General features: G+C 39.7%; 1 protein-coding gene and 1 pseudogene across 3 annotated transcripts in view; one reads left to right on the top strand and one right to left on the bottom strand.

The window, feature by feature from the left end:
* ARMH3 (armadillo like helical domain containing 3) overlaps positions 1-18666 on the bottom strand; it is a 315522-nt gene that overhangs the window by 35651 nt on the left and 261205 nt on the right. For all 3 annotated transcript variants that reach the window (XM_037804193.1, XM_037804194.1, XM_037804195.1), the window contains exon 24: positions 15714-15792. In XM_037804193.1, the coding sequence (XP_037660121.1) occupies positions 15714-15792 (79 nt within the window). The remainder of the gene's footprint in view (positions 1-15713; positions 15793-18666) is intronic.
* LOC119510669 lies at positions 4623-4948 on the top strand (annotated as a pseudogene).

Here is an 18666-nt window from a genome sequence, read left to right as displayed (position 1 = left end):
TCACATCTATGGCTAATTGATTTTAGACAAAGGTGCTAAGTCCATTCAATGGGGAAAGGAGAGTCTCTACAACAAATGGTGCTGGGAAAACTGATATTCATATGCAAAAGAATGAAGGTGGACCCCTACCTCATACCATATATAAATATTAACTGAAAATGGATCAAAGACCTAAATATAAGAACCAATACTATAAAACTCCTAGGAGAAAACACAGGGAAGCATCTTCAGGGCTTTACACCATATATGAATAACAAAGAAAAGAGAGACATGGAACTTCATCAAATTTAAAATCTTTCATGCATCAAAGGTCTTCATCACGAAAGTAAACAAGACAACTTACCAAATGGGAGAAAATATTTGAACCAAATATCCAATAAGGCTTTAACATCCAGAATACATAATAATTATATATTCTGGATATTATAAATAATTATATATAATTATATAAATATAATATATAAACATTATATATTATATAAATGTTTATTAATATATTATATAATTATATTTGTTTATATAATTTATATATTATAAATTTATATATTATAGATTTATAAATATTATAATCTACATTTAAACAACAAAAAAGACAAACAACTCAATTTAAAAATGGACAAAATACTTCAATAGACATTTCTCCAAAGAAGATATACAAATGGTCAACAAGCATATGAAAAGATGTTCAACATCACTAGCTATTAGGGAAACACAAATAAAACCACAATGGGATACCATTTCACACCCACCAGAATGGCTACTATTAAAACATGGAAAATAACAAGAGTTGGAGAGGATGGAAAGAAATAGGAACACTCATTCACTGATGGTGGGAATGTAAAGTGGTGCATCCGCTGTGAAAAAGTTTTGCAGTTCCTCAGAAAGTTAAGTATGGAATTACCATATGACCCTGCAATCCCACTTCTAGGTGTCTACCCAAAGGAATTGAAAGCAGGTACTTGAACAGATATTTGCACACCAATGTTCATAGCAGTATTATTTACAATTTCTAAAAGATGGAAGCAACCCAAGTATCCGTCAACAGATGAATGGATAAACAAAATGTGGCATATACATAGAATGGAATTAAGGTCTGATACATGTGAGAACATCGATGAACCTTGAAGACATCATGTTGAGTGAAATAAGCCAGATAGAAAAGGAAAAATTTTGTATGATCTCATTGATATGAAATAACTGGCATAAGCAAATTCATAGAGCCCAAAAGTAGAACCCAGGTGCCCAGGGGTTGGGGTACGGGTATGGAGTAGGGAGCTAATGTTTAATTGGTACAGAGTTTCCGTTTGGCGTAATGCAAAGGTTTTGGTAACTGAGGGTGATAATGGTAACACAGCATTGTGAATGTAATTAACACAATTGAATTATATGTGAATGTGGTTATAAGGGGGAATTTTAGGTTTATATATGTTAGGAGAATAAAAAGTTTTAAAAATATACATAGGATCGTACAACACAAACAGTGAACCCTAATGTAAATTATGGACTATATAAATCCATAATTATAATAATTTTGTTTCATCAATTTTAGCAAAGATATGTTAAGTAAAATAAAGTGGCTGCCAATACATTTGGCATTGCCAGGCAAGGATTCCTTTCCAAGAAGAGCTTTACCAGGAGGCAAAAACAATTGACCTGCGGGGGTTTTCCAAGAAAATGGAAAATATCCTACAGAGTTGTTAGTAAACAACACTTAGTGATAAAACTAGTTTGGGTCCAATAGAGATTATTATTTGGTTTGTTTCTAACTTTTAGCTACTGTGAATAACATTGCTATATACCAGTCCTTGGGTGGACAACACATTTTCATTTCTCTTAGGAAAATACCTAGGATTGTCAAACATGAATGAATCTCAGAAAGAAGGCAGACACAAAAGAGTACATGTTGCTTGGGTCTATTTATATGAAGTTCTAGAAAAGACAGATCTAATCTATAGTGGCAGAAGGCACAACCATGGTTGCCTAGGACTGACTACAAAGTGGCATAAGAAAACTTTTTCAGGTGATGGAATTACTCTCTATCTTGACTGTAGTCATGTTCACATATTACCTCAATAAAATTGATTAAAAAGTAGGTCCAGAAAATCATGTCCACTAAAAAAAAAAAAAAAAAAAAAAGATGTGTAGCCATGGGCAATAAGCCTATTGTCTTTTTTTGTGACTACTCCTTTTTGGGTTGGGGCAAGAATGTTTCAGATTGCTTTATCAGGAACCCTAAGGTAGTTCTTAGTAGTTCCACAACACCTCATTTTGCTCCCCTCTGCCCATGGACAACTCAGGAACTAAAGACATCTATGAGGGTTCTGCTTTTGCCTTTTTTATGAAAACTGAGGCAGGTATGAAAGATATTAGATGATCACGGCTTTCCTTGTGGAAACTCACTCTGCATAAAAATAATCATCCAAATCGCAAATTTATGGATTTGCAATGAGGCAATACTTCATTGGGGGTTCGAGAATAGAGGGGTTTATCTGTCCTTAGACTTACAAAAGGTCAGGTGGGGTTGCTACAAGCATTGGAAATAAATCAGCTGAGAAAAGTCTACAGGAGAGCACACAGGTGTGTCTAAGCAACAAATGACTGATACTGATACCATAATCTATGAAGTCCTCAAAGGTAGCCATGAGTTTTCCATGTTTGTAGCCCCTGATCTGGCAAATGGCAGCTACGTCTTTTGCACAGTAAAGAAATCTGGGGAACTTGTAAGCTAGGGCACCCATTGTCGGTCCTACTGCACTAAACTATGGACACCCTGAAGCAGAAAATCCTGAGGATTCCCTGTGGGTAAGATTTGGGTCTTTCTCAGAACACTTCCTCAAAGTGGCTGAAAAAACAAAACCAAGTAAAACAAAAACAGCTAACACCATGGGAACTAGAACACATAGTAACCTGATAAAACTACAGACTCCACTGAGTGGTCATCCCTCCTTCCACTGGGTACTTATAGAGACTTTCTATCCAAGATAACCTGAATAGCTCTCCAGGACACAATAATACAATATAATTATTTGGAAACAATGATCCAAAAGGTGGATGCAGATCTTAGGCTAAAGAAAAACAAAGTGCCTTTAAAGGTAACTTTCCTGCATATAATATGCAGAGGGTTTTTTTCCCCCACTTTCCATTTTCATCCCGTATACTTCAGGACAAAAGCCAATCTCAGAATCGATTTAAGCTGGCCAGTTCTCCCAGTCCATCCATGTCCTTCAAGCTTGCTACCAAAGAACTCTTCTCCCTGAGAGTTACTTATCTGACAGGCTGGCTCTGCCCTTCAGCAAGGTGGACCAGATAATGAACCTCACAGTGGGTGATTAGTGAGAGGCCATCAGTTGGTTAAAGTAGTGGTGACAGTGACTTTCAAAAAAATTTTCCTGGGCAGTAGTCCCCACTTCCCTGACTTTATTTGGTAGAAACCCTAGACACCCCTTGTGAAGCTTTTCTTTACACTAATTTCAGATCTAACACAACCAAGTCCTTATTCTGTACAAGCAAGGCATCCAATCACACTAAGAGGCAGCCCAGGTAATGAGGGTGGGGGAAACATGATACACAAATACTTTTTTCTCTATGGCTTGCTCTAGTTGAAGCACTCTCTGCCCATCTCAAGCCATGAGGCAGATGTCTCTTGGTCCTCCCCACCTGAAGTTTCCTTTCTTGGAAACAGATCACATCTCAGGGACAGAGACAAAAACACTGTCTCTTTGCTCCTAACTCTCCCTGGCAATTCGGCACGGAGTCTCTGTTCCCTTGCCAGGCCTTACTTATCCTTTAACAGAAATCCCACTTGTGGGTTAACCGCAGCTTCCATTCTAGCTGGGTGGGTCACTTTTGAGATTTTGACGTGCTTTGAGCAGTAGCACTGTGAGAGGTTAAAATGCTTAGCAAAAATGTTTACAGTTAACATTGCTTAAAACAGAGATAAAAGTTTTCACAGTGATGCTTCTGGCCTCTGATGTTAGCACAGTGGCAAACCAAACTCCCCTGAGCACACCTTATAGATTTCTCAGCCACCTCCTGGGGAAGAGGTCACTTTAAAAATAAAACAAAGTTGCCACATATCTATTTGGAAGGAACGGAAGAAAGTGGCTAAAAAACAAACTGAAGACTGAAGTACTACCTGTACTCTCTTATCTAATAACTTGGCTGAGGGTGCCTTCTTAGGTTAGGACTACTGTCTCCCATAATCTCTTCAAAAGCTGACAACTACTGCAATGCCTACTAGCACCATCTACCCCCATAACCATTGCACAGCTATTTAAACTTCCCTAACTGAGAAGAGCAGAAGTTTATGTGATAGGCATTTCAGAATTCATACCTAATTGGAGAAAATGCTGACAGTGGCAAAGATGGATAATAATCTGAGCTCTTCTCCACCAATGACCTCTGCATTCATTCAACTTGACTGTGGGGCATAAATTTTGAGTCTATGTTTCTTTAAAAAAAAAAAAAAAAAGGTACTACTTATTAACAAACAGTTAAATCCAGGGTTCTGCCTTTTAGATGTTGAACCATATAAATACATTATCTATTAAAATAAATAAACATCCCCCAGCCATCTTGGCAGCTGCTCCTGGTTGAAGGTTGTCTGCACCTAAGGCAGGAAGATGGTGGCCACAAAGATGAAAACGTCACTGGAGGTGATCAACTCTAGACTCCAATTCATTATGAAAAGTATAAAGTACATGCTTAGGTATAAAGAGACTCTGATGATGATTAGGCAAGGCAAACCGAAACTGGTCATCCTCACCAACAACTGCCTGGTCTTGAGGAAATCAGAAACAGAGTACTGTAACAGTATATCACTGTAGTAGCAATAATATTGAATTGGGAGCAGTGTGCAGAGAATACTACAGAGTATGCACACGGGCTATATTGAGCCAGGTGATCTGATATCATTAGAAGCATGCCAGAACAGACTGGCAAAAAGTAAATCACGTAAAATTTTCTTTAATAAAATCAGCCAGAATTTGATTTAAAAAAAAAAGTAAAATAAAATAATAAAATAATAAATAAATTTAAAGTCATCATGCTCCTTTGGTATGTGGGCAATGTTGTATCTCACAGTGATCTTCCTGACATATTTGGTTGGAACAGAAACTGTTGCCTCATTTATAAATTTAGACTGTGCCAGGAGCCTCTGCTTAGGCATTTCTACCTGACTGGCAGGCAAACCCTCCAGGACCCTGTTCAGTATTTCGTTTCCTCTCTCTGTTGGCAGACCTGGAGGTACACTTCCTATGGGGTATTCATCCTCAACTGAATGGGTCCTTCCCAGTTCAGGACCTTTCCCATTCCCCAGGAATAAGACCAGTTTATCTTCACTCTCCTTGCTTCTCCCTCCACCTTTCTGTCCCCTGCTGGCCTCTTCCTTCAAAATACCTGACAAGCTTAGGTTGTCACACATGCTCCAGCTCAGGCTGGAAAAGGAAAAAAGCTTAGACTTTGAAGTCAGAAAGACCTAGGTTCACATTACAGCTTTACCATAAATAGCTGTGTGACCTTGGGCAAATTAGCCTCTTTAAGTGTCTGAATTTATAAAATAAGGATAATATACTGGCTGGTTTGAATCTATTATGTCCCCCACAAAAGCCATGTTCTTTAATGCAATCTTGTGGGGGCAGACTTATTAGTCTTTTGATTAGAGTGGGACCTTTTGATTAGGTTGTTTCCATGGAGATGACCCTGCCCATTCTGGGTGGGTCTTGATTAGATCACTAGAGTCCTTTAAGAGAGCTCATGGAGAGAAGGAACTCAGAGAAGCTGAAAGAGACATTTTCGAGAGAAGCTAAAATACGTAATCCAGAATTTGCCCCTGGGAGAAGTAAAGAGCCGACACAGACACAGATGCTTGGAGATGCAGAGAGAGAGATGTTTGGAGATGCTAAGCTAAGAGATGAAGCCCAGAGTGTGCCCCAGAGAAGCTAAGAGAGGATCCCCAGATGCTTAGAGAGAAACGCTCCAGGAGAACCAAGCAGAGAGCTGAGAGAAAGAAGCAAAGACAGAGAGAAGCCCAGACACATTTTGGAGAAAGCCATTGTGAAACCAGAGCCCAAGAGCAAAGGACAAGCAGATGCCAGCCATGCCGACAGAGGTGTTCCAGATGCCATTGGCCTTTCTTCAGTGAAGGTATCCTCTTGCTGATGCCTTAATTTGGACACTTTTATGGCCTAAGAACTGTAAATTTGTAACCTAAAAAATCCCCTTTATAAAAGTGAATCCATTTTGGGTATTTTGTATAACGGCAGCTACAGCAAACCAGAACATATACCTATCCCAAATAGTTATAAGAATTAAGTAAATAACCCATACAAAAGTGCCCAGCACATAGTAAGAGCTTAAAAGCTACTAGTTGTTCCTTTCCTTTTACCTATTTATGTCTATTTCAAATTCACAATATTTTCTCCCCTACTTGGGTCTCTGGTAGCACTGTTTACCTCCTGTCCAAATAACAGTGGTCATCCTATCAGCACATTCAGCTGACCCCCTAATGTGGACTTTCTCAAGATGTCCTATATTAACATAAGGTTGATTTCTGAGCATAAGCAGCTGTGAGAAAATCCCTCTGCCCTGACTTTGTGTCTGTGCCAGTTTGGATGTATTTGATTGAGTGTTTCCATGGAGATGTGACTCCATCAACTATGGGCAAGACCTTTGATTGGACAATTTCCATGGAGGTATTACCCCACCCATTCAGGGTGGTTGTTAATTGGATCACTGGAGTCATATAAAGGAGTTCACAGACAGAAGGACCTCAGAGCAGCTAAGAATGACATTTGGAAGAGAGCTGCAGCTAAGAGAGGATAAAATGCCCCCAAGAGCAACACTTTGGAGAACACCATTTTGAAACACAATCTGGGAGCAAGCGGACGCCAGCCACGTGCCTTCTGAGCTAACAGAGGTTTTCCAGACGCCAATGGCCATCCTTCAGTGAGGGTACCCTGTTGTTGATGCCTTACTGTGGACATTTTATGGCCTTTAGACTGTAACTGGTAACCAAATAAATCCCCTTTATAAAAGCCAATCCATTTCTGGTGTTTTGCGAAATGGCAGCATTAGCAAACCAGAACAGTGTCTTTATTGCTTCAGTGAATCCAGTGACCAACTAGAAAGCCCAGTGAACAAACAACTTGTACCAATCTTTTTCTCTGCCAAACAAGTCAACCGAAATACCAGAATCTAAACAAAGGGAACAAGGAAGGCAGGGTCAGAGAGCCGACACTTGTATGACACGTTCACACTCAGAGTTCCCACAGCAACCATCACTCATGGCTACAGAGAGACAGTGCAAAACGACGGGCTGTTGTTAAAAAAAAAACAAAAAACAAAACCACAATGCAAAGGTCAGGAAACTGAGTTATGGCTATAGTGGGAGTCTTAAACCTCGGCTCTCCAGCACATGCCTCTGCAATCAGAGGCCTTAATTGCTCCTTTTGAGATCCCAGGCTGCCTTGGGAAGGACTTTTATATGCTTGACTTCCATGGGGAAAGTGACGGCACACTCACAATCCCTGCTCAGAAAACCCTGTCACAGAGCACAATAGCCCCCTTCTTCCAGTCTTTCTCAACAACCAATGGTTTGCTGGGGCTGGCTTGTACAGACATGCTCTAGGAGAGCTGACTGTTAAATGTTCAGCAATTTTGCAAGCCAGGCAATTTCACATTGGTACCATGGTAGGAGTATTCAGGAAACACTAGAAGTCAGCCCCACCTCTACCCCCTTCCATTCCCTACCATCCCTTCCCCCACCCATTGTTATACATTTTCTAGCATGCCACTGGCTAACAATCTCCTCATGAGGCCTGAAGCTCCTATTAGGGCATCTCTCCAGGATCTTTCCATACTTCCTCCTAGATGTCCTCAAGTAATGGGTGCCACCCAGGGCCCCTAACGATGTTGTGTCCCAAAAACTGGAGCTCTCACTCCTCTCTGAGAAAATATAGCAAGGTTTCATTGATTTCTAAACACCCAGTAATTATTTGTAGGGGCTCTTATCTGAGAATCATGAGAAAATGAAAAGACATTTAGAAAGATTAGTAATACATTGAAATTAGGAGCTTCCAATCAAACCTTCACACACTCAGATATGAAACATTTTCTTGCTTCCCTAATTTGCTTTAACTTACTTCCACAAACGATTGAGACCCCACTTTGTCATAATGCTTTTGAGGATACCTCTTGTAACATACAGCATACAAGCCTCCCATGAATCAAGAAATCCAAAGCCCTAGTGAGAGTAGAAGGTTCAAAGAAATGATAGGAGGTGAAATCCCATCAAAATTCCTAATGTAGAACACTTGGGAATCTGGTTTCACTGCCCTATGGTCCTGTGATATATGGGGGTGCCAGCAGGTCACCTTTCTGATCCTCCCAGAAAATTCCTAAATTTGTATGTAGAGGAATTTTCAGAAAGCTCCTTGATCACTTGGTTGAAAAGAATGCCAGCTTCAAGACAGGTCTGCCCATTGGGCCTCATCACATGCTGTGCCAGTTTGAATGTATTGTGTCCCCCAAATGCCATTATCTTTGTGGTCTTGTGGGACAGACCTTTTGGTGCTGGTTAGATTTGCTTGGAATGTGCCCCACCCAGCTGTGGGTGGTGACTTTGGTGGGATACTTCCATGGAGGTGTGACCCCACCCATTGAGGGTGGGCCTTGATCAGTGGAGCCATATAAAACATGCTGACTCAAAGAGACTGAACGGAGTGCAGCTGTGAGTGATGTTTTGAAGAGGAGCAAGCTTGCTAGAGAGGAACGTCCCGGGAGAAAGCCATTTTGAAACCAGAACTTTGGAGCAGACGCCAGCCATGTGCCTTCCCAGCTAACAGAGATTTTCCAGACACCATTGGCCATCCTCCAGTGAAGGTACCCGATTACTGATGTGTTACCTTGGACTGTAACTGTGTAGCCAACTAAACCCCCTTTTTATAAAAGCCAATCCATCTCTGGTGTTTTGCATTCCGCAGCATTAGCAAACTAGAACATATGCCTAGCATGGAACCTGGCTCATACTTGGCCCTTGAAAAGTGCTTGTGAATTGAATCAAAGGCAGTACAGGGATGAGTATCAGTGTACAAGTGATTATGGAGGCTGTGATAACAATTTAAATGACTGAGAAGCATTTTTAAGTCATCCAGCCTCTGGGTGCTCTGTGACCCAAGGACAAGACTTGCAAGAACTCTGGGACTCTTCTCTATTCTTTCTGTTCTTTTCAGGTCCTGGTGTTGAGTATATTTTACAATCTATGCTTCTCCATCTATCCAATCAGCACCCCTCCTCTTTCAGGGTCCAACTCAGTTCTTCTCTCTCCAAATGGCCTTTCCTGACCACCACAACCTGAAGAAATCTTTCTTCACAGGAACTCATGGATTCTGCTGCTAGTGCTGCTCGGCTGAAGACAATAAGTTGTCTTAAGCCATCAGTCCTCTGAGAACAGAGGCACTTTATTATACTTCTGTATTCCTCAAATGTCTAGCACAATCTGAGGCACAAAGCAGGCACTATATGCTAAATTACCGATAACTGAATGAAGGCTGAAAAAAGTAAGAGTGGACCAATTATTTACTTGTTCTCCAATGGGATATTTCAAAGGCTATTTCAAATGCATAAAATTGGTCATGAATGTGAATGAAAGCTTAAGGAATCAGGTGTTTAGGGAAGGTTTTACTTCCTAAATTGCCGTTATGTACTCTATTCAAGGCTCCAAAGAATTCTTTTTTATAGGTTTGCTATGGAGCCCTCTTCTGCCTACGAGGGCAATCAGAGCTGATATAAATCAATATTTCATAGCATTTGTAAATAAAAACAAATTAGTGACTAGCCTGAAAGGAGTCAAGATCTGACATTTTCAAAATTCTGATGACTTTGGGGCAAGGAAAGTATGAGGCACAATTCAAAGCATATAGGTTAGGTTCTCTAAAAAATATATACTTTTTGAGTCAAAGACTTGTTGAGAATTTTATGAAATATTGACCCTCTTCCAGGGGGGAAAAACCCCACATATGCATAATTTTACACACAATTCCATGGTATGCACTAACTTGTTAAAGCTGCTTCTTGGACCTTAGCTAGTATTATTTCAAGAAATCTCAGGGCAGACCTCAAGTGTAGATCCATCTGTGTTGGTTTGAATGTATTATGTCCCCCAGAAAAAGCCATATTCTTTGATGCAGTCTTGTGGGGCAGACAATTTAGTGCTGATTAGATTGGAATTCTTTGGGTGTTTCCATGGAGATGTGCCCCACCCAACTGTAGGTGATAACTCTGATGAGATAATTTCCATGGAGGTGTGGCCCCACCCATTCAGGGTGGGCCTTGATCAGTGGAGCCATATAAATGAGCTGACGGGCATGGGGAACTCAGTGCAGCTGTGAGTGACATTCTGAAGAGAAGCTACAGCCAAGAGGGACACTTTGAAGAACGCACAGAAGCTACAGATGAGAGACAGTTTGAAGACAGCCGCTGAAAGCAGATTCTTGCTCCAGAGAAGCTAAGAGAGGACAAATGCCCCAAGAGCAACTGAGAGACACATTCTGAAGAGGAGCTGCAGCCTAGAGAGGAACACCCTGGGAGAAAGCTATTTTGAAACCAGAACTTGGAGCAGACACCAGCCACCTGCCTTCCCAGCTAACAGAGGTTTTCTGGACGCCATTGGCCATCCTCCAATGAAGGTACCAAATTGCTGATGAGTTACCTTGGACACATACTGTAACTGTGTAACCAAATAAACCCCCTTTATAAAAGCTAATCCATTTCTGGTGTTTTGCATCCCGGCAGCATTAGCAAACTAGAACACCATCTCTAGTATGATGCAGTCAATAGTAATAGAAAGTCTTTTTTTCTAATTTGAAAAGCAGGAATAGGAGAGGGAGTATGAAAGACTTTAGGGTGGGGAGGGGAGAACTCCTCCTCCTCCCAAAAAACCAAAACATTTCTCGGAAGGTAGGTAGTAGTCTCATGAAGACAGGATGACCTCAAAGAATCATGACCCAAGGCTTGGCCTGGGGGGTGAAGAGTTCCTCTGAAATACCTTTCATCCATATTCATTTTGTACAGACAAAATGGTCACTGCGATTTGTCTGTGAAACACAGGTTGTGTGACTCAGCTATCCTCCTGGGGTAATGAAAACAGGGCTGGCCACTGGTGGGGGAGGGGCTGGACATTACAATTTAGGAAGGCTGACAATGCTGATATGCTAAGGTGACACTATCTGTAGTCCTCTTCCAAGAGGAGAGGGCTAGAAGTGAATACAACTAGAGCCAGACAGAAAATAGCCTCGGGAAATGGAAATGGAAGTAGACTCAATGTTCCCTAAGTCACACACCACTTAGGCTGCTATGCATTCTAGACCTTCTTGTCTGATTCTTTAGCCTCTTTTTAGTAATCTTTATTCCCCAATGGTCAAGTTTGCCAGGGCATATCAAATAGCCCTATCAGCTAAGGATGGATGCTTTCCAAAAAGGTACAGTGGGGAAGGAAAAGTTACTAAACCTCAGCTCAGGTTGGGCAAGAGCCCTGAAGGACAATTTTTAAAGATGTACTAGAGATGAGCCAAACCCAGTAGGGGATAAACTGGTGGTTTACTGTTCTTGAGAAAGCAAGCTGCACCCTCTTCATAACTTTTATTTTAAAAGATAGGTCAAATAATAAAAGAGGTAAAACAAACAAACAAACAAGTTTCATAACCAACCCCAGACAAAAAGGGCATCTGCATATACATTATAAAAATGCATGCAGTTTATCAGGCTAGAAAACGCACGATCATTCAGTCACACTGAGGATATTAACTAATTAAAATGCTTTGCCTTAATTCACCAAGTCAGAAACTAGAATGCAGATTACCAGGGGCTGGGGATAGGGGTAGGGAATGGGGAGATAATGATTAATTGGTACAGACTTTCTGCGTGGGGTGATGGAAAAGTGAATGTAATTAACACTACTGAATTATATATTTAATGTGGTTAAGAGAGAAAATTTTACGGTGTATATATGTTACTCATAAGAAAATTAGTTAAAAACAAACAAACAAACAAAAAACACCATAGGGCCGTACAAAACAAACAGGGAACCCCAAAGTAAACTATGGACTATAGTTAATAATATAATTGTAATAATAATTTTTCATCAATTTTAACAAGGTATCATATATGAAAAGTGTTAATAATAGGGAAAAACTGTGTTTGGGGCAGGAGGTAAATGGGAGCTCTGTATTTTATGCATAATTTTTCTGTAAATCTACAACTTCTCTAATTTAAAAATATGCTTTGCTGTCCATGAAGCCATTGAGAATTAACAGCAAAATGATATCTATCTTGTTCTTTGGTGCCATCTGAAAAGAAACCCCAATGTGAGATACTGGGCTTTGTTTAATAAGCAATAATGGATTTATAAGCCATCACTTTGAAATGCCTCAAAGAGAGGCTGGAATGTATTTGAGGGTTGTTAAATCTCAAGAATTCACAAATCTCTTGCTAGAAGAAAATGGCAAACTGAGCAGGCAGATCTCCAAAGAGCCCTGTCCTGTTTGCTAACTTCCTAAGTGCTATAAATTCCAGTTAACTCATATCTATGGTCTTTAGGTTTTATTTTAGGAATGCTTTAGAATCTACTTGGGAATTAAGTTCTTGATTTTTTTCTACTTAGTCTGCTGCTAACAACTGCAGGGCCCTACACATCCCAAAGCCAGCTCTGTGAGAAGCTGAGAATACTCTTTTTTTTTTTTTTTATTAAATTCAGTTTTATTGAAATACATTCACACACCGTACAATCATCCATGATATACAATCCACTGTCCACAGTATGATAACATAGTTATGCGTTCATCACCACAGTCTATCTCTGAACATTTTCCTTATATCAGAAAGAACCAGAACAAGAATAAAAAATAAAAGTGAAAAAAACACCCAAATCATCCCCCCATCCCACCCCATTTGTCCTTTAGTTTTTATCCCCATTCCTCCACTCATCCATACACTAGACAAAGGGGGTGTGACCCACAAGGTCTTCACAATCACACTGTCACCCCTTGTAATCTACATTATTATATAATTGTCTTCAGGAGTCCAGACTGCTGGGTTGGAGTTTGGTAGTTTCAGGTATTTACTTCTAGCTATTCCAATACATTAAAGCCTAAGAGGTGTTACCTATATAGTGCATCAGAATGTCCACCAGAGTGACCTCTCGACTCCATTTGGAATCTCTCAGCCACTGAAAGTATTTCGTCTCATTTTGCATCCCCCTTTTGGTCAAGAAGATACTCTTGAGAATACTCTTAACATTAAATGACATTAAGCATTAATGTTCATAAGCAAAGGGAGAAAAGTGCTCCATCATATGTTGGAGATTAACAGGGCAGTCAAATACCTCTAATATGACAGGGCTGAGAATAAAATCAAATGAACCCTAATGCTGTCATTTAATGTCTTTCAAAGTCAGGAAAGAGAAGCAACAACAATTTTGGGTGCAGTTTAAAAAGGGTCCCACAATAGAATTACCCTCTCTCTTTCTCAAGTGAAAAAGACTGTTAAGAGGTAAGGAGTGTGTAAAACCTCCATGATAGCAAGAAGTCTAGGTAGATTATTTATCTCTGATCCCCACTACCCAGTAGGATATCTTGTATACATAGGCATGTAATTAATTGACTAAATACATCTTTGAGTTGCCACCTCTTTCCCATTCTTGCACAGGGCAGAGTAATCTCCCTTTCAATAGGAATCACCTTCTGGCTTGTGGACTCTTCTAGAGAGAGGCACTTTCATCACTTCATACCATTCCTGCACAGGGCTGAGTAATCTCCCTTTCAACAGGAATCACCTTCTGGCTTGTGGACTCTTCTAGAGAGAGGCACTTTCATCACTTCATTTAACTTTGAAAGAAGTTGGAGGAAGGCAAAGAAAGACACATGCTTGCTAATCATCCTTTTTGAGATTGCCTCATGTGCCAGAATGGATTTTTATTATTGGTCTGCGGCTGATACTGCTGGAGAAAGAGTTCAGCCTGACCTTCCCAAGCTGAATACTGCACGTGGCTGACAAGGAAAACGTGTCTTCCTTTTTTCACAAAAAGCTTTTAGACTAACCAGATCTCATTATGGTAGGAAAGTCACCCTTTCTCTCACTATGCAAAACTCAAGATGTTGAGCTCTTCTGCGTAAAAATGATATCGTAAAACTGTTTTGAACTGGCCCAACAGGAAAAAGGTAGCATTACCAAGTGCCTCACAGAGAGCAATGGCATCCAAGAACAAGACTCAGGACTGCTCCAAAAGCAGAAGAGGAAAAAAAAGGAAACGAAAGCCATTTATAAAAGCAATTTTTTTTCTTTTTCTTTTTTTTTAAATCTTCATTTTATTGAGATATATTCACATACCACGCAGTCATACAAAACAAATTGTACATTCGATTGTTCACAGTACCATTACATAGGTGTACATTCATCACCTAAACCAATCCCTGACACCTTCATTAGCACACACAAAAATAACAAGAATAATAATTAAAGTGAAAAAGAGCAATTAAAGTAAAAAAGAACACTGGGTGCCTTTGTCTGTTTCCTTCCCCTATTTTTCTACTCATCCATCCATAAACTAGACAAAGTGGAGTGTGGGCCTTATGGCTTTCCCAATCCCATTGTCACCCCTCATAAGCTAAATTAAAAGCAATTTTAAATATGAAGATGGCTTCTCACAGCTGGCCTCACAAAAGAGAACAAATATGTCAAAGGAAACAAGTGATAGACTAATAAGAGTTCCGTCCATCTGGCTGAGGAAAGAGCCAGTGGTGGGATTACTGTAGAAGCTTCTCTGTTAGGAAAAAGGCTTGGTGCCTCACTGGACATGCTGGGTAGTTTTTAGGGATTGTTGCCAGCAAGAGGCTCCGAGAAGGTTTACAAAGGGATGCATTGACTAAATACAGAGAGCAGAGTATATGGCAGTCTCCTTACTACTGACTTGGAGTCTATGCCTGCACCCTCATCTCCTGAATACCCTAGACTCTTCCAACTCAGGAGCACATTGGAAATAGAGGAGATTGTGTGGACAGGATGTCTAATTTTGTGCTTTGAAAAACAGGACTTGGTGCTTTACTCCAAAACGTCAAGTTCAACCCCATGCCATGCTAAAGCCTCATCTGCACCTTTGTGTAACACAGAGCCGAGTGCTGACACTTTGGGAGAAAGGAAAAACAGGCCAGATTCAAGGAAAACAAACACAACTGTATCTGCATCTCCAACTCAGTCCATAGCATAGAAAAACCTGCTCAGAAGTAACTGTTAAACGCAATGGGAACTCAATTACTAAGGAAAATTTGTCCCAAGGAGGGCTCATGTTTTAACAAGCCAAAGTGACTCAAATTAAGCTAAACTCAGTTTTTCTTATTCATCCATTTCTAAGTTCTCCTTTTCTATTTTTAAGTCAGAATTACTCTCCACCTAAAATTTAAAAAAAAAGAAATGCCTTATCACCCACTATAAAACAATAATTAATGAAATTTTTACCTACATATTTTCTATATGATTAAACACAGGAGGAGTAACTATCACTATATTTAAAGTACTTTCAGCCATCCCTTACTAATTCCTCTCTGCAGCCTGGCTCTTGCCACCCCCACTAGATGTCTCAGTTGAAGACTCTCACTGCCATTAGAGAGAAGGCTTGATCTTAGCCACCAACTAGGGTTACTCTAGGATGAGTAGTGGCTTACCTGCTCCTCCGACAGTTGGGATATGTGATTCACAGCAGCATAGGATTCAATTTTGGGGTTAAAATGGTTGATGATGGCTCTGAAAACAAAGAATTAACATTAATACAGCACCATTTGGAAGAAAATATAATCAGTTAAAAATAAGGATTGAGTACCCTCTGGTTTAGAGTACTAGAGCATGGGAATGATTATCAGAAGTTAACTGTCCTCTTACTGAACATGAGGAGGTCACACATGGAGGTGTACTGCTAACTTGGAAACGGAATGTGTTAAATAATTTCTTAGACCAAGAATAGAATCAAGCATCTCTGCTCTGCAAATGAACTAGGAGGAAAACCCATAGCCAACCAAAAAACAAAACCAAAAGTCCTTCAGACAAGAAATAGGACCCAAGCCTGGGCTGTCCACTAGGGTGCTCTGGTGTTTCAATCAGAAAGAAAATTGGTTTTCTCAGTTTTGACTTGGGAGAACAGGGCATTTAGGCTATAACCAGTCTCCGAAGAAGGTGAGCTTCATCAAAGCCTGGAATCAATCTTCATAATTGTTAGTAAACATACTTCAAACCAAAATTTTATTTCCAGCAACTCAAACCAAAATCCGACTGTCATTTTCAAACACCCCTCCTCCATCACTCCCTCATATCCAAGGTCACTAAGTCTTAGCAAATCGACCTCTTAAAAATCTCTGAAATCTGAGATAAATAAATTTCTCTGTAACCAATGCCTTAGTATAGGTCCTTGTCAATTGTTGCCTGGTATAATAAAAAGAGCACAGGCTTCAGAATTAAATAATTGGGGTTTGGTACAAGTGCATAAATGATACAAATAAATGAGTAAATAAATAAATAAATCGTGAGAAGAGACAAATTTTCTTACAGAAGAATTTCAAATATGTGTAGATACTTGTCCCCATAAGAAGTGTAATTTAGTTCCTATCCCTACCCCCAACTGAGAGTGGGCTAGACTTAGTGACTCATTTCCAAAGAACAGAGTAGCAAAAGGAAAAAATAGTAAATTTACAGTGAAGAAACATGGCAAACACAATTTTAACCAGTGCTGAAGATTAACATCTAGTGATGTAACATCCAGTGTCTATCATGTAACCCCTGGTATGATCTGATGAGAAGGGCACTTCGCTTTGGTTATATTCTTTACAAAAACCCATAACCCAATCTAACCATGAGAGAAACATCAGACAAACCCAGATTGGGGAACATTCTACAAGATAACTGGCCAGTACTCCTCAAGACTATCAAGGTCATGAAAACCAAGGAAAGACTGAGAAAATGTCACAGACCAGAGGACACTGGGAAGTCATGACAACTAAATGGAATGTGTTATCCTGTAGTAGATGCTGGAACATAAAAAGAACATTAATGGGAAAGCTGGTGACATCCAAATAAAGTCTGGAGTTTAGTTAATAGTAATGCATCAATGACAGTTTCTAAGTTTTGATAAATGTACCATTGTAACGTAAGATGGGGAAAACTGGGTGGGGGATATAGGAGAACTCTGTGTATTATCTTTGCAACTTTTCTGTAATTCTAAATTAATTATATAATAAAAAAGTATTAAAACATGTATATATAAGATACACAATAAATAAATCAATGTTTTCTCTTAACATAGATTACTGGTAAAGAATTACAGAACCATTTAATCTAATTCAGGTAATAGAAGTTTAAGTGAGGAACTTATAAAAAATCATGGTTTGGAATCCTGGTTTAAACACTTGTTTTTATGAATGATCTCTGGCATACTATATGTCTCATCAGAGGGGGAAAATAATACCTACCTCAGTATGTAGCACAGTACCTGGGCATGGAAGGCATGCAATAAATGTTTGTTGTAATAATGACAAAATCTTAAAGAATTGTTGCAACAATTATACAATACTGCAATGACAAATTCTAGCATGATGCCTGGCACATGGGTAGTGCTTAATATTCAATAATGAATAAATCAAAATGGGATAGAAACGGGTCATGAGCAAAAAGAGTCTTTTACAGAGACTACCAAGATGGGGAGAGATGTTATCTGCAAGTTAAGGTTGTGGCTTATTCTAATTCCAAAATAGGAAAGAAATTTGTGAGCAAGTGGGGGTCAAGTATTTTTCTCATTTACAGGGCAAGGTACAAGGACATTGGTAGGGATGAAGTAGAGTACAGCCCAGCAGAAGAATGGAAAACCAGAAACCTAACCCAGAAGATAGGGAAAACAGGTTTTGCAAGGAACTGAGAATCCCACCAAGCCTAGCAACAGTACCAACTCAAGGTCAATCGAGGGTAGAAGTCTGAGTTATGGGGACTGGACTCCAAGGTCAACAGGGCTGAAGGAAAGGAATTACAGTAACCAAATAAATCTACCATTAGAACTCAGTTATCTTAGGAAAAAGAATCTGCACTCTGTAAGAGCATCCATTTCATGCTTTTGTAGGGTTATACAAAAAGTTTTCCTTAAATTTCTTAGTAAACTAACTTTCCTGATAAAATGTTTGAAAAAAAATCCCGTCTCAAGTGAACTAGGGTCTTTTTGCCTAGGTTTAGAGAACATAGAGCTCGAAACTAGTTTCTGGTTGGGATGTAGCAGCTGTCAACAAAGAGAAGTTATTGAGCCTGGGACAATGACATAATCCCTGGGAATGCTATAATTCTGTTCCCTTTCCACCTGAGGAGATATCTCACCAGAACAAATGTGAAGAAGCAAGAAAAACGGAAAAGAAGAGAAAAATAGAGAGAGAGAATGGAAAAGAAGGAAGAGAGAAAGAGGAGGAATAAAGGGGAAAGGGGAAAGGAAGAAGGGAGGAGGAGAGAGAGAAAGAAAAACCTGGAAGACAGTATCTTCAAAAAGTATACTTATTCCTTTTTCCTTGTCACCATGACACCTCTCAAGTGTCAGCTGGGTCTATGGATGCCTTACTCTTGATGTTATAAGGCACATATGATAATATCGTT

Source organism: Choloepus didactylus, chromosome 15 (genome assembly GCF_015220235.1).
Source record: "Choloepus didactylus isolate mChoDid1 chromosome 15, mChoDid1.pri, whole genome shotgun sequence".
NCBI classification, from domain to species: Eukaryota; Metazoa; Chordata; class Mammalia; order Pilosa; family Megalonychidae; genus Choloepus; species Choloepus didactylus.
This window is presented reverse-complemented; position numbering and strand designations above follow the sequence as displayed.